We start from the raw sequence: 17,606 nt of genomic DNA on the forward strand, positions 1-17,606 counted from the left end.
TTATGTCAATAAATCTATAATTATTTTTATATTGTTGTGTTACCCGGAAAATAAGTACTGTAGTACACTCATACTAATATAAGTAAATAATGTACAAATCCATACTTGAATATTAATTTAAGTATGTTTGCATATAAAAATTAAATATAGGTACCTACACAGTAAAAAAAATTAAAAATAAGTTATCTATCAAAAATGGAATATATATATAGTCAACTCCAATTATTGTTGTAATACGTTGAATTAATGTTAGTATTTAAATTCAAAAAAAGGTAAAATAAGTGAAAAATTACTATAATGATTGATTATAAATACAATTGATTTATAATATTTACAATCAATGGTATAATGTAAGAACTTGGATGTTGGTATATTGATCATTAAAATGATGCTGAGTTTACCAACTAAATATTTAAAATACTAAGATTGACATAGATCAAATTAAATATACTTCATTTGATATATAATCAATTATCATTATTGTTTTTGTGATCACGGACAAGACTATAGATAGTATAGATAAACTAAATCGCGGTTTGAAAATATCATATAGTTCAATGTGCTAACCACTCTTATTAACTTTCGGACAACTGCTTATCACTCTGAATTTTTTTGCAAACCATATCAGCAGCAGCTGTTCTTATATATTTAGTTGAATTAATCCTATAACCAATTATTCCAATGATATTTGTTCCATAGGATATTATATGCTACAAAAACATTTGTTCCAATATTCTCTTTATCAAATTAAATTTGTTCCAATAAGTTTTTGGAACAAATGTCTATTGGAACGAAATATTGTTGAACATGTAATACGGTCATTATTAAGAATTTTGAGTTGGTAGCAATGCAATCCGAACGAGAACGAAATTGAACGAATGAACGAAAGAACGACTTTTTATTATTTCACGATCCGGATTGTTTCGTTCACAAGTTTTGAGGTTTGACCCGTTCTGAACGGGCCGTTCATTTTGATCCGTTCGTTCGCGTACGACACATCTCTAGAAACGTCGGCAACGGGACCATGTCTTTCATACCCGGATCGTTGGGTTTCGATGAATTCGGTACGCCGTTCATCATCATCAAAGACCAACACAAACAGCGTAGGCTGACTGGAATCGATGCGTTGAAGGTTTGCCGTTGTTTTATTTTTACTGTTGGATAAAAACGTTCAAAGTTGATGCCGATTCTATTGTTTCTGTGTCTTGACCCCGACTTCGTTCCTTAATTCAGAGTAGCATAATTCAGAATAACCGTGTGTCTACGACCACTGACCAGGTGTGCTCCCACGCGCTCGTCTGTCGTCTGGTCTTGTATGCACACACACATTTGTTTATTTCGAATTGAATCGTTACTTTAATGGTCAAAATTCACTATTTAGCACCCAACTCAATTATAACAATGATGTAAAATAATCATTTTCAACATGTTTAGTCGCATATTATGGCCGCACGGTCCATCGCCAAGACTTTGTACACGTCATTGGGTCCAAAAGGCTTGGACAAAATGATGGTGTCATCTGATGGTGAAGTGACTGTTACCAATGACGGTGCCACCATTTTGAATATGATGGATGTTGACCATGAGATCGCTAAACTCATGGTACAGTTGTCTCAATCTCAAGATAATGAAATTGGTGATGGAACTACTGGTGTTGTAGGTATGTAAAGTGTTAATTAATTTCTAATACATTTCTTATTTGTACTATTAAGTTTTTTCCTGTTATAGTCATTGCTGGAGCTTTGCTTGAACAAGCTGAACATTTGCTTGATCAGGGTATACATCCTATCAGAATTGCAGATGGTTTTGAATTGGCCGCTCAAAGTGCTTGCAAGCATTTAGACTCAATTGCTGATTCATTTCCAGTTGATATCAACAATTTGGAACCCCTTATTAAAACAGCTATGACTACTCTGGGATCCAAAATGTAAGGAACATTATTAATAAATTTTCAAGAGAAAAGACTAAAAACACACTGTAGAGGCATCAAAATTGAATGTTCAAATAGTTTGAACATGTGGTTTTATCTGTGTAGGCAGCCTTAATGGGAATATATGTATGAACAATAACATAAATTTTATCTACTACATAGTGTGTTCTTATTCTGAATAAAATATATAATTTTAATTAATTAGTAATGAAAAATATAGGTATGTGATGCATTAAAATTTTACTCTTAATTAATGGTCTTAATTTAATTACTAAAGATAAAAAAAATTAGTGTTTAAGTTAATTTATAATCATGAGTTGCAGAAAAATGTCTCCAGAAAAAATAATTCTCAGATCACCTCAATTCAAACACCATTTTTCAATAAAAATTATTTATTATTTTAAATAAAAAATACATAGTTATTACTAATTAGTATGTCTAATTTAATTTTGTATTATGTTCTATGAGTTCAATGATATTTATTAAGTTCGGACAAGTAATGAAATATCATTATGTACCTAATACATATTAAAAAAACAATTTTTAAATTTGCAAATTAAATTAAAATACAATTTAATTTATTTTAAGAAGTTGTCGCATCCACATGAGGATTTTCAAAAATTAATATTTTACATACTCGTAATTAAAGACAGTGTTTTTGTGCAGCTAACACCTAAAAAACCAAGAGTTAATAATATACATAATCGTGCAAAACCAAAATTTTTATGATAGATACTTCAAATTTTATTATTTTAATACTATTTTTTTATTATTATTATTAGTTGACATTGACTATTATATTCAAATATAAAATTTAAATGAAATAATAATGAACTGGCAATATATATCTAGGTAACTGACTTAACAATATTTGGTTAAGAAGACGCTACCCCCGCGTGTGTTGTTTTATTTTTACAAATGCATCAGCAATTTTACACTCAGCAGATCACATTTAATTCTATTAGTTTGAAATTTAGAGTGAATTGACCTCTTATAAAAATTAAAGGTAACATTATTTTCAAGGGCTTCTCATAGGCTTTTTATTATATTTTAATTTAAAAGAAAGTTAAGTGTATTTTAAAATTGTAAATTGTTTGTATATCTTAAAATACTCATAATTTGCTTTAAAATTAAAATATAATATAAAACCCATGAGAAACCTTCAAAAATAATCCTTTTATAAGAAGTCAATTAATTTACTCTAAATTTTAAAGTAACAAACTAAACATGATTTGCTGAGTGTAAAATTTGTTATATTATGTACTTCTATGATGGAGATAACACATGTGGATGTAGCACCCTCTTTAAATTTCTGGCTGCTGCGGATAGACTGTAGTACTGTATGTATATATGTAATCGATCATCTATCGACTATCGTAGTAGTTATTATCTTGATTACATTGTATTTTATATATATATATTTTAAAAAAGTCCAATACTTCATGTGGCAACATATAAATAAAAAAATGTGTACAAAAGTACTATTTAGTACATTAAAAAAAAAAAAACTAAACGCAGTTTTGTGTAATATAAAACTTTGTTTAAATTAATTTGGATTTGTAGCTTGTTTCTGTAGAATTAGAAAATGTCATTAAAATATGCAATTGTACGAAAATCCAGGTATTTACTCATAACTCTCTTAAAAATTTAATTATGAAATCTAACAAGAGAACAGTTAATATTCTTAGGTACCTAAAAGTTATATAGTATGTAAATTCTCTCTAATATCTAACTTACAGCACACTATTGGAACTAGTGAATGGTAATTTGCTATATTGTACGTGCTCAAGATGAAGACAACGCATGCGGGTACAATGTTCTCCAGATAATAAAATTTTCTAACTTTTTAATATTTTGTTTTGTACAATTGTACAAATAAGTCTAAAAAGAAATAGTGTTATTTGCCATTTGGAGCTGATTTCAACAAAAATACTTTAATAGCAATCATCGTAATCATGGATAAAAGTTTATTGTGATTTACTGATATTTAGATTACGCAGTGGTTAAAATTAACTGAGCTTGGTAAAAATTAAAAACCTAAGGGTACAAGGTTCATTAACCTATATTTTTAAATTATAAGTGAATTTATAAAAATAATTCATTTTTGCTAATCTTTTCTAATTACTTTCAACAATACATTTATCTTAGCTTATTTTTAATTTTTATGGTGTAAAATATAATATTTATATTTGTTTAATTTTAGTGTGAACAAATGTCATCGTCAAATGGCCGAAATAGCTGTAAATGCAGTTATATCTGTAGCAGATTTTGATAAACGTGATGTCAATTTTGAGTTAATCAAAGTCCAAGGAAAAGAAGGAGGAAGATTAGAAGACACAATGTTAGTTAAAGGAGTTGTTGTGGATAAAGACTTTTCACATCCTCAAATGCCAAAAGTACATATTGCACAATATTTAATTTTTATTGTGAACATTATTATATTTTGCATATTTTTAGGAACTGAAAGATGTCCACCTTGCCATCCTCACTTGTCCGTTTGAACCACCTAAGCCAAAGACCAAGCATAAGTTGGATGTAGCTTCAGTTGAAGATTATAGAGCACTAAGAAAATACGAACAAGATACATTTAATGAGATGGTAAAAAAGGTTAAAGATGCTGGTGCTACATTAGCAATTTGTCAATGGGGTTTTGATGATGAAGCTAATCATTTATTATTGAAACACGAATTACCCGCTGTACGTTGGGTTGGTGGTCCTGAGATTGAAGTAAGTTTTATTTATATAATAGTATTTTTTATTAATTAATTAAATGTATTGTTTACTTTATTATTTTAACTTATAGCAGTTAAATATGTAAATAATTGGAACTTAAATATAAGAATTATTACTTGATATTTTTAAAATACTAAATGTATGTTTAAACTTATTACAGTTAATTGCAATCGCTACCGGAGGAAGAATCATTCCTCGTTTTGAAGAAGTTTCTAAAGAAAAACTAGGGTATGCTGGAAAAGTTAGCGAACTGTCTTTTGGTACCACTAAAGACAAAATGTTGGTAATTGAAGAATGCAAGAATTCCCGTGCTGTCACCATATTTATACGTGGCGGAAATAAAATGGTTGGTTAGTTGAATATATTGCCGATGTGTATTTTAAACTAAACACATTCTGTAATGATCTAGATTATTGAAGAAGCCAAACGCAGTATTCATGATGCTTTATGTGTTGTTCGAAACTTGGTACAAGACAACCGTATAGTTTATGGTGGTGGTGCAGCTGAAATTTCATGTGGTATTGCTGTTTCTACAGAAGCAGACAAGATTTCTTCTATTGAACAATATGCATACAGGGCATTTGCTGATGCTTTAGAAAGCGTTCCATTAGCTTTAGCTGAGAACAGCGGATTATCACCTATTGATACGTTAACTCAAGTTAGAGCCAGACAAATCAAAGAAAATAACCCAGCTCTTGGTATAGATTGTATGCTTGTTGGAACTAATGGTAAAATATTTTGTTTATTTCTTATATTTAATGTTCATACTAAAATTTTATATTATTTTTCTAGACATGAAAGAACAAAATGTTATTGAGACTCTTCACAGCAAGAAACAACAAATTGTTTTGGCTGCACAGTTAGTTAAAATGATTTTGAAAATAGATGATGTCAGAGTTCCAGGAGAAAATTTTGAATAGATTTAAATACTTTTAAAACATTATACTGATGTTCAACGCTTACTTGTTTTCCTAAAACCAGTCCTTTTTTATGTTCAAAATTTACACTAATAATATTAATAATAATAATTGTGTAAGTTAAGTTATACATTTTTTCTATTAATAAAATACACTACTAATCAATTAAAATTGGACGTTTATTTAACTTCAAACTATAATTCTAACATGATTACAATATTTGCCACAAGAACTATTTTTTATTTTATTGGAGCACACAAAACGGTACTTTTCGTTCTTTCATGTCATACTCATCATTGCTTTCTTTCATGCCATCAGCAGACATGCCTGTGCCCCCCAACACACCAGGAGGGCACACTGTTTGTCATCTCATTGCTAAAGTTGATACCATTGGTGGTCGTACTGGTTTATTATCCAGTATACGTTCCAATTCAGCCATTACATTTGAATTGAGTTTTGGTAACAACTATAAAACAAATAATACAAAATGATTGGTGTACATGTTAAAATATTAAATTACATTAAATTATTTTTTTATTTAATATTATTATTATTGCAATAACATTTTGAAATAAATACATTTTTATATAATACATTTATTTTGTAAACCCAATTTTTTTACCTGTAGTCCGTGCAAAGCATGGTAAAACTGGTGTGTTGTTGCTGCTCCTAGTAAGAGACATTGAACACTTTCGTTCTTTAATGTCCACGCTATACACAGTTGAACTAAGCTGCAGCCAAGACGGTCTGCTATTAATGAAATTGAAAACAATATTTCCTTAGTATTTCTTGTTGTCAATGGTTCGTTGTTCTGAAATATTATAAACATGGGTTCTGGTAAAAAATGCAATTGTATGTTTACTGTGTATAGTACTATGGTTTATAAGTTAAAGCATTTAGTAATAGTACTGCCTGTACCTCTTTACTGGGAGGTTTTCGATCATCCTGGTTCCAACTGATACTGGACGCTTTTGTCTGAAATACATAAGGTATCTAATTTGTATACCTTTACCCACCTATATATGACTAGTGAAATTATATTTTTGTCTTAACTTACCCTATTGGACGATCGGCTTCTGAGCGAGTCTTTGAAAGATGGCAATAATCCCATGGCTAATGGCGACCAGGCCATTAAACCCACTCCTGAATATTTGTATTCATAAAGGATTAAAATTGAATATATTAATTTAACATTTAATACCTAGGTATTAGGTGACTGACCGATTTTATTATATAGTTCGGGCATGTAAATCTCAACTTTTTCTCTGCACAACATGTGATATTCAGATTGTTCTAAGATGGGTGTAGAGCAATTCAGTTGTCTGCAAGCGGTGTACATTTCGGTGACATCGATTGGTGACCATTTAGCTGTACCCCAATACATTATAAGTCCTTCCGATACGAGAAAATCCATAGCTCTTACTACTTCTGCAAATATATTGGTACTTTGCATTAATTAATAATATAAACTATTCACTGAATATACAATATTTATAAATAGTACCTATATTAGATATTTAGTCAACGATATTATAATATGATATGCGGTACGTAGGTATACGAGTATAAGTTCGAATAACTTGTTGCGGGGCATGTTTTGTAATTTTTTTTTATGTAAAGCGAACACGGTCTATAAATAATACTTAATTAAAATAAAAAATTTAATTCGAGTATAGGTAACACGTGTAGGTAATTACTAATCTCTGTGAATATAATCAATTTGAAGAAACTTACGATTTGTTTACCTAACAGTTTTTTCATTAATATTTTATATCTACATAAAAACTTGCATCGTTAGATAATATGTTATAACTTTACAAGTTATTGAATGCTCTGCATTTTGATACAATAAAAACAGGTAAATCGTATTAATAAAACTGTAATTGTATGTATAGACCTATATAAGTGGTTGAAATTGGAATACATATAAATGTAAATAATTGAGAATAATAATTGTATATTAATACAGCTTATTTATTATATTTATTACCTGGGTCAAATATGATTAACATGATTAATATCAATTTATATAATGTGTATATAGTATTTCACCTAACCCATTTAATAATAGGTTTCTTTACAGTGACGTACCACCCCCTATCCCCAAATGTTGAGAAAATTAAAAATTATTCTAATGGTTTATGAAAGTCGCTAAAAATGTCTTTAATTGGATTTTTAAAATATAAAAAGAAAATTCATTGCTATTTTTACTATCTTTTTTCTAAATGTTTAACTTATGAGAGAACCTAAATAAATCACCACTGCGTAAAATTTAACCAGCCACCCCCGCAAAAATCTTGGCTACACCACTGTTTCTATAGGTGTGAATTGTAAATGTAAAAACGATTAATAGCTAGTCCCTAATGATCCTAATATTACCTGTATTAGGTATCTCCCTAGCATTAGTTCATAGTACAATTGGTGTAATTAACAAGAATTTGACAAACCTTCGAGCGGGCACATCGGATCGGCTTTTTGTATCAAGACGATGTCAATGTAGTCGAGTTGAAGTCTAGCGACGGACGATCGAACGGATTCGATGATATGTTTACGTGATAACCCTCGTTCTTCGGATCTGGTTGGATCGAAAAAATAAAAACAAAATATTAGACTTTATATATTAGGTATATCGTATATATGGTATTGGTATTTAATTTGTTAATTTATCTATTATTAGTTATAACTTTTATAACGCGATGATAGAAAAATTCAACTTTCAATCATAGAAAACCTTGTCAAGTTATCCACAAATTAACAGTTATTGTGAAGGCAATATTTGTTTAATGGCATAATTATACGTGACTTTGCGTGACATATTATTCTTGTTTTTATTTATTTACAGACCAGGGGGCCAATATGTAGTCAATAATCCGTAAATATTTTCAAATCTAGTGGGTGTTACACTTGCCCAACTTACAATTTTTTTTTTAATTTCAATATAATTCAGCTCTTATATAGAAATAAAGTAAAAGTACGTCAGTAGCATAGTACCTATATAAAAGTACTAAATAAAAGTAATATAATTCTAACCATTGAACTATATTAGCAATTTCTATGCACCATACAATTTTCGAGATATTGTGACTTTTTTCAGCTATTTATAGTCTTATAGGCATTAGAAAATGTCAAGTTTTATTATTAATTAACGATAAAAAATTTTCGCTCGATCAAAAAACATAAAAATGTAGTCAAATTTGACGGTAAAAGTATATAAATACAGACATACTCGTACAGTTATTTTTTACAAAAATGTTAAGTTAAAATTTGGACGAAATTATAGGTATATTCAAACCTGTAAGAATAACAATTTTAGTTATTTTTTCGTTATTTAAAAATATTATTCTTTGGTACCTGAGACTTTTAGATTCAGAGTACAATATTATATATTTATATTGTATAGGTACAGGTACCTACAGTATGAACACGATAACATATTATAGAAATGCAATGATTTTAAAAATTTTTGTCAAAAATGAATTTAACCTACTGTATATTGTACTAATACTTAATAGTAAAATAAACTAATTTAATCTCCATAATATAATTAAGTGGCTTAATAATCTACGATCTGCATGAAACCGTTTTTCATGCATAAGGATTGAATTCAAATTTAACTCATCATCATCCATTACAGTGACTCTCGAGATACATGTGTACTGCGTACAGCAAAGCATAAACTTACTGGTTTTTTTTAAATTTGCTTAGTTTTTAATTTTTTTTGAATTCCTAGTTTTTATCTGGGAGTCCCATAACAAAGTGGGCACTGCGGACGTGGCCCCTCCCCTTAAACGTTAAGTCAGGCCTTATCATTTTATGATATAATTTGCTACAAATGTATTATAATATTTAAATCTGTTTATAATTTTATATTGTACCTATAGTGGTATTCAGTCGATTTGATTTAATGGTTTATGGTAGCCGATAGACGTACTTGTAATGCCAGTGTATTTTGGTGATGACGCTGTACGACACACGTTTCCAGTTTTTCCTCTTGAGTATGGCACCCAGTTGAGTCTCAGCCTGTTCGCTGCTCTGCGGACCCTCGGTCAGGTCGAACAGGTTGATGCCGGCATTGTATGCGGCCGTCACCACCGCGTCTAGCTGTTCTTCATTGATGGCCGTGTTGTACGTGGTCCACGTGGCCAACCCGATGTTGGATACCCGCAGGCCGCTCTTACCCAGGTTTCGGTACCGGAGCCCAGACGTCAGACTTGGCGACTGCGCCGCGGACGACACCCGGTCAACCGACTCTTTTACCGCGGCCGCTTGCAATTTGGCGCACAGCTGTTCCGTGGTGCTGCCCAGGTCGGCCATGCAGTCCAAGCTGGCTATCGGCGCCTTGCATCTGCCAACAAGAATGAATCGTTCATTACAACATCACATCATAGGTATAGATAGGTACCTCTATTTGAATATATTTATTATTCATAGACACTTAGGTACCTTTTAACAAGTAGGTAACAATTCTGTGACATATAGACAATAGACACAAAACTTCTTAAGTAACACGTAAGACACTAATCAACCATAATATTTCTATATACTTTTCTTCCGTTCTAAACTTTATCTTTAACAAACCAATATAAGTTGATCGTTGGACACCTACTATAGGGTCCGAGGTAATAAATATTGAGTCCAAAAATAAACCAAACTAGAATCTAATTACAAGAATAACAACATTTTGTTCCTAATTAATACCTAGCTATATATAAAACAATTATATGATATATTACACGTACTATAATTGTACTTACTCGTCAAAGTTAAACGTCCAATTTGTTGGAAAGGGAGGATTATACTATCAAGATTGAAAAAGTAACTTAAATCCATGTAAACCCTCTTTATCATATTTAGCCTACTGTCCCATTGTATTATGTGCCTCGATGTATTTAAACAATATATCATACAAAGGTAACATTTGAAAGGTATAAAGATAATTATATTCATTATATAAATAAATAATATATCCATAGTTCATAATCTGCAAACTATAGTATACTATAATATAAGTGCTCTTATAGTTGGGAACATGATTGGAATATTTCGAAGAGAACATTAGAATGTTTATAGAAACTTGCTAATAAAGTGTCTGAAGAGGTATTTAATTTACTAAATGAGGATACTTGCATAATTTATGTATCTGCAGTAGTGAAATACTGAAATATGAATCCATAATATAGCTGCATTAGCGTAAAATTGTTGGGGTTTTTTATATTGTAAAACTTTTGTCGTTTTTTTAGATAATTACACTTAATATAGTACCTTTTACAGTTTTATTTTTTGTACTAAAAAATTTAAATGAAAAAAACTTATACACATAATATGTCCAACTGTAGTATCTATTTAGCCTGTGCAGTATTATTATAATTTTAGAGTCAATCGTCAATGTACTATATTATATGACACGTCTATAGTTGGAACTAGGTGTACCATTGTACCAGAACTACCTAATAAAATGTCATAACTAATTACATATTGGCATACAATATACATATTTTATATATTATTATAATTCCATTTAACTAAATATAATAAATAGTGCTGTATAGTAAGCAATTGTGTAAATGGTGTTGTTTTGATCATCAAAAAATCACATAAACATTGTTTTTTTTTAAATAATCATAAGTTGTGGTGAATATTTATTCAATCATAAAGCACTCAGAAAACTAGAATTCAAAATATGCAAGTAGGTATATCGATTACCTATTCAATTAGTTCTGATTGAGCATATAATTTAAACATTTTTAGTTATACCGACACGAATAACCATACAATACTATGCCAAGGTATAAAATTTGATTTTTCAAAAACTTATACTTTTTTATTTCACGATAAACAGAAACAAAGCCGCCTGATTATAGGCGTAGTATATTGCGTCGTAATAACTATTATTCTGTCCAGTGACAGAACTCTCATATTAGACAATTTAAAACAATAACTTATTATGTTCAAAAAAGATTTGATATAGTGACAATAATATTAACATGTATGATATACGTATTATCATTGAGTATAGATAGTATCTATACTATCTATACTCAATGGTATTATTTAATAATCATCATGGTTTACTTTAATACTTATTTACGTAGATTTTGGTACAATCGGTTTAGGTAGTATACCGATTCAGTTATACAATGTATTATACTTAATTATGTATATTTATTAGGTTTACATTATTTCACTGTATAAGTTTTGAAAATGTTTAATATAGGTACCTAACTATTTACATTATAGCCATTAGAAATAAACTCCAAATAGTCTCCAATACATTATTCGGGTAAACGTCTAGGTATTATTAGGTATTATTATTTTATTAATAAGATTTCAAAATAAAAACCAAAAAAATGAATCCGTCGGTAAATATTATACCCACTTAAGTTATATATAGTTATTACTTGTTATAGGTATACCTACTCGTAATTCGTACGTTAAAATGTATTATTAACACATTTCTTGCCGTAAAATTATGTAACATTAAATAAATTGTGAATACCTTATAGTTAAAAATGCATGCGGATCAAAATTTTGAAAACACTCGCGTATGAAAATCTACAGTTGTACACTTATGAATATTTAATTATAAATAATTATATAATCAAAATTCGTATAACAATTTTAAAGTGAAACGTATAGTTTTAGATACTTACTACCTATACATAATATATATGACGTATTCATTTATAGTTATATTATAGTTGTCCAAGCTATAATGAGGCAGCACTGCAGCAATGTTCTATTATGTACACATAACATTTTAAGCGTGCTAGACAAGGGGAAAGTGGTGAGGCAGGAGGGTAACATCAGCAGCTGTAAGGGTTTTATCGATTCCTCGTCAAAGTTCTAGAGACTGCTTGACGCCTTTGCCGCGGCCGCGTGTGCAACGTGACGTACCTGTCTATATCTCATCTGACGTCAACTCAAAACGTTCTAATGTATAACTCCTATTAGGCATATATCGAAATAAAAACAATATTGTATCTATACGATTGTAATGAATAATCTAAACATATTGTTCACGTATATTATATTATTTTACAGGCACGTATACAAGGGGTGTTGCAATTCAATCTCCCCGGAATTTTATTCTGCAGTGTATAAGCGCCTGTTATTATGTATAGGCTATGATTATTATTTATTATATTAGGCTCTTATAATTTTTTTATGTATTTGAAATTATACACAAATATATTCCTTAATGATAAACAGTGGACGGGCACTTTCTTTATAATATTATATCGATATGCCAATATTTGAGAACACTAGCTGTAGTCAACGAAATAATATTATATCGAACACTGTTTGTGAGTACCTATACCTATATGTATATATTATGACTTATGATTGCTTACTTATACAGAGACGTCTGTTGCGAGTCGTCTTTGCTAGAACTGCTGGTCCTCTGGGGACCACCTCCGTCGTTGACGGGAAATTGAAATAACATCTTGGGTCGCGCGTAATACAAAATATTATTAACTGCAGGAGAAAAGCAGACAGAGAGACAAGAGACAGAACTGTATGAAGAGAGAGGACAGAGACAGGTATAGATAGATAGATAAATAGATATAGATAGGTAGACAGATAGACAGAGAGAAACGAAAGACCGCGAACGGAATTCACATCATACGGCTGGCGGCGCGTGACGCGATATCGACGTGACGACGGCGGCGGCGGCGACGTCGGCGACAACGGTGACCGCGACACGACGGCATAATATTATGGTATCGTCGCGCGCGCGCCCCGTATACAAATACCTGAATACACGATCGTATACCGCGGTAACCGCGAGTTTTTACTACGGTGAAATTATACAAAAATATTATAAAACGACGTTTACAATTATTGATACGGTGCGATGACGATGTTCCGTCGGCTGCTGCAGCAGCACGCTTATTGCATTATTATTGTCGTTCGATGCGCGCCCAGCGCCCGCGAAAGTCGCGGTCAAACAGCTACGCGGGACCCATCGCGCGTTTGCCCGCCGCTCGAACGTATTACGCGGCACCCACGGGAGATACGTCCGTCGTGTATCGCGTGACCAGAGAGTTTGTACGCATACAACTGCCGTATAGTCGTGCGTCAGTGGGTAGTAACAGTTACGCTGCCCTGGCGGGTGGCGGGTCGTCCGCGCGCGCGCGCGCTTGTGGCCCAAGTTTGGAGGGTGCCTCGCCGACTTTCGGGAATTGATCGCCGTCGACCGCACACCACGCTCCTCTCCAACCAGCGGCGGTATCAGTTAGTCGAGCGTCACGCGGCGGTCGGGCAGTCGGCGGCGCGGCGCGGACTCTAGCGATCGCCGTCGACGGCGCTAAAATAATATGTATAACATAAACGCGTGGAGCGCCTCCTGCGCGCAAAAAAATATATTTAATAGACTGCACACGCTTCGCAATATTATTATTGTAATATACGAGTAGGTGCACACTACATGCAGCACAGGCGAAGTTTTGCGGTGCGAAAATATTGAAAAAAAAGCGAAATACATCCTACCGTCTTTGAATCGTCTGTTGTATAATATCGATGTATACATACTATGTCGATTGCTATTTGTATCAGACATTCAAGTAGGTGAATAAAATAAATGACGTATGTACGAACAGGTCGTTGGTGTAAGAGAATGATTTTAGACGATTACATATTATAATATTACATACATATCAACAAACTGTTGCATACAGACGCGATTTAATGTTATTATTATATTATTGTACTGACGTAATAAGAGTAGATACCTATCGAAAATTGTGCCAAAAAAATGCAAGTTTATAATAGTCCAATAATAGACACACTAACTGCAGCAATAAATCCATATAAGAAGATTACGGTTATATTTTATTTGAGGTCGTCATTCGATACAATATATTTAAATCGACTTGGGCATTACAGGTCAGATCGTTAGATATTTATACATCTGGATAGGTACTATTTATACTACTGGTGCTAGGTATATAATACTATATGTGTATAGTTTTGCATATAAAGATAAACGCGCTTACATGGATTGAACGGACCCGGACAGGCTGTCGACGTAGTGCAGTTCGGCGAGGGACTCTGACGCGGCGGCCGAGGCGGCTTGCGCCTGTATCTCCCTCTCCAGTCTCTCGGCGTTTCGCTCGGCGCGTTCGGCCCGCTGGTGGGCCCACTGCTGCTGTGTGAACAGCTCGTGCCGGGCCGCCGCCTCGGCCATTTCCTTTTTCTCCTTCTTCTCCTCGTCCGTCTGCGCGCGGCACGAGCCCGAGCCCGAACCCCAACCGAGCCAAAACTGATGGGCCAGCTTGGAAGGTTCGATCACTCCGCCGCCCGTCCGATATAATAATATATTATTACTATCACACCAACTATATACCGCGTGACCGTCGTATATATAGTAGCGTATAGAATCCTATATTAATATTACCACACTCGTCCGCCACTGACTCCTTCTCCTTTTACTTCTCCTCCTTCTCCGACGCCACCACCACCACCACTACCATCATATCGCCGCCACCACCTATCTTGCCACGTGTGGTCTACGCGTGTAGTGCTCCGGTCGTATAATGATATACGTACCGACGAAATAGTGTCTCCTCCTCCCCTCCGCGACCATTTATTATTATATATTTTTGTTGTTGTTGCCGTCGTCGTTGTTGTAGCACAATTTTGTGATTATAATATAATTATATGATGTGTATTACATCATGATCGTTACTTATTATGTGTTAAATCGTGTATTTATTATTATTGTGTACACACGCGAATTATTTTCACACGACGACGACACCGCGCCTGCAGTTCACGATTATCATCGTTGTAATAATAATATGACGCGATGCACCGCACCGGCGACGACGGACGCGTTTAATAATAGAACCACCCGAGTCGGGCGTGTGCGCGAACGGCTACAGCATTCCGAGCACTCGGTGGTGCCGATGGTGACGACGGACGTTAAAAGGAGCGTGGCCGTCGAGGACACGTTGCATAGGCCACGTACGAATGCAATTACAATTAATAATTACGCGTACGGCGGTGGCGGCGACGACGATGACGTACAAATCGTCTCGGTGGCGGCGTAAAGGTTGCGATCGCGGTAATTCGCGACGATATATTAATGGACGGCACCGACGGCCGTAGACTTCTGTCGTCGTCGTACGATATATATTATCACAATATATTTTAGCAGTCACACCACTCAACGGTAGTCGGTCGTTCGGAACCCAACGAAACGAAAAGCGAACTGTGATAATAAAAACGAGAAATTGAATCGGTAACAATATAATATTTTAGCGGTTAATTGATAATAATTATAATGTATACCTACATAGCGGTTGTGTACATAACAGATGCAGTTCGTTATGAAAAATCGACGCGTTTTAAAACTACGAAAATCCGACCGCCACAGTTCGGTTCGACGGTTAATCGCGGGGACCAACAGGCGTCGGTTCGCTAGGGGCGTATGGGGGATTTTATTTTCGTAATCCGCTCGGCGGCGGCGGACTCTGGTTGCTCGTGTTTGGACACACACACACACACACATATACACATACAGCCGCAAACACATCACACACCCACACACATATACGGTGAATAGGAAGCGACGGCGCACGAACGTTCACGGGCCACAACACACCCCCGCCGACGACGGTCTAAATACGTTGTTCGAGCGCTTCGCGGATGTCTTCCACGCGCCGCCGCCGACTCGGCATGGCGTCACACAGGCGGCACGCTACGACTCCCATTGCCATACAGGGTGATTTTGGTCAAGTGTGCTCAACCGTAATCGAATGCTTCAGTCGTCCGTTTATCTGAATTCACACTTCTTAAATTTTCCATTATTATATTATTATACTTGGTATACCTACTTGAAGACTACACAATATAAATTATTTTCATTCCTTGGCATTTTTAAAAAGAGTTTTTCCTTCATATACACCATTGAAAAACTTTTAACTGTTAACTTTGAAAATGTGCATGATGTATCTAAATCGATATTCGAACGAGTGCCTATATAGTCTCAAATATATATTTCACACAACTATTATACAAGCTTTATGCTAAAATTATGTGTCTATTCCAAAAATATAATAGGTATTTCACATCATATGATTCAAAAATTTTAGTATTAATTGCAATTTTTAATCTATAAGCATTTTATTAAAATTATTTGAGTAAGTTGTAGCCAGTTGTAGGTATTAAGTACAACAATAGAATATATACCAACTTATAAGTTTATTAGAATCTACATTTTTAGAAAATATGTATTATTTTAGAGACTACTTGTTTGATTCAGATAAATCAATATTTTTAAATAAACCATCTGATTTACAATTTACAGTAATAACGAGTTTCCATATTGAAAAAAAAACATTTTGTATGTGTACCACTTCTGAACACATATTTAATTGGTTAATGGTTATAATCAATTAATTATTATAAACTATTTTATTGTAAGTGAAAATAGTAATATGGACTTAAAGTAAGATATGCTAAGGAAGATTTCAAAAATCATAGTTCGGAATAATTTGAGGGGTCAAAGGATAGAATGACGGTGACTGATGAGCATGCTTGCAGGTGAATCATTCTGTATACATATACAGCATTTGTAATACGTGTACGCGCGCCACGCGACTTTTTCGATAAAAACAAAAGTTGCAAATGGTGTCGTTGGACGTTGTGTGGATAGTGGACAGGCCATATAGACATATAGTGGTGCCACCGGCACATCGCGTACATACTTTATTTTAATATAATGATATAATATTATAGTGTACACCGGTGCGCATGTGTATTATTGTAAAAATACGACGCACGCGCGTGTCAGACGTTTAGAGTGCTCATGCATTTGAAATACATCGCGAATCGTAATAATTTATAATAGTTTCTTAGCAGCTGTTCGTTGTTTATTCCGACGACAGTAATATTGCCGATGTGTGCAGCGGTCTGCCCTTCAGTTGAGTTTTTCGATGATAGAAACTTAGAACACAACCAACATAACTACTGAAAACGTATAGAAAAAAATACTAAATAGTTACGTATGAGCCATTATATTA

At 33.4% G+C, this 17,606-nt stretch overlaps 2 protein-coding genes across 2 annotated transcripts; one reads left to right on the plus strand and one right to left on the minus strand.

Moving 5' to 3' along the window:
* The first annotated feature begins 884 nt into the window (after positions 1–884).
* On the plus strand, positions 885–5,751 carry CCT5 (chaperonin containing TCP1 subunit 5). Its single transcript, XM_015520175.2, has 8 exons — positions 885–1,132; positions 1,435–1,660; positions 1,729–1,927; positions 4,134–4,326; positions 4,388–4,657; positions 4,824–5,009; positions 5,073–5,391; positions 5,456–5,751. The coding sequence occupies exons 1-8, from the start codon at positions 1,025–1,027 to the stop codon at positions 5,581–5,583; spliced, it is 1,629 nt and encodes a 542-aa protein (XP_015375661.1). The 5' UTR covers positions 885–1,024; the 3' UTR covers positions 5,584–5,751.
* On the minus strand, positions 5,742–16,028 carry Hk (potassium voltage-gated channel subfamily A regulatory beta subunit hyperkinetic). Its single transcript, XM_015520177.2, has 8 exons — positions 14,577–16,028; positions 9,512–9,925; positions 8,028–8,155; positions 6,802–7,008; positions 6,638–6,723; positions 6,499–6,555; positions 6,203–6,391; positions 5,742–6,046 (listed from the first exon to the last, which is right to left on the minus strand). The coding sequence occupies exons 1-8, from the start codon at positions 14,765–14,767 to the stop codon at positions 5,945–5,947; spliced, it is 1,374 nt and encodes a 457-aa protein (XP_015375663.1). The 5' UTR covers positions 14,768–16,028; the 3' UTR covers positions 5,742–5,944.
* Between the last annotated feature and the right edge of the window lie 1,578 nt (positions 16,029–17,606).

Source organism: Diuraphis noxia, unplaced genomic scaffold, assembly GCF_037042655.1.
Source record: "Diuraphis noxia isolate RWA-SAM2 unplaced genomic scaffold, SU_Dnox_SAM2 contig0002, whole genome shotgun sequence".
NCBI lineage: Eukaryota > Metazoa > Arthropoda > Insecta > Hemiptera > Aphididae > Diuraphis > Diuraphis noxia.

Coding starts and splice junctions, on each gene's coding strand:
- Hk (XM_015520177.2), bottom strand. CDS start 14,767: ATGGCCGAGGCGGCGGCCCGGCACGAGCTGTTCACACAGCAGCAGTGG. Junction 7,009..8,027: donor TCCGATGTGCCCGCTCGAAG/GTTTGTCAAATT, acceptor ATATATTTGCAG/AAGTAGTAAGAGCTATGGAT. Junction 6,047..6,202: donor ATGCTTTGCACGGACTACAG/GTAAAAAAATTG, acceptor TTTGTTTTATAG/TTGTTACCAAAACTCAATTC.
- CCT5 (XM_015520175.2), top strand. CDS start 1,025: ATGTCTTTCATACCCGGATCGTTGGGTTTCGATGAATTCGGTACGCCG. Junction 1,133..1,434: donor CTGGAATCGATGCGTTGAAG/GTTTGCCGTTGT, acceptor CAACATGTTTAG/TCGCATATTATGGCCGCACG. Junction 4,658..4,823: donor TTGGTGGTCCTGAGATTGAA/GTAAGTTTTATT, acceptor AACTTATTACAG/TTAATTGCAATCGCTACCGG.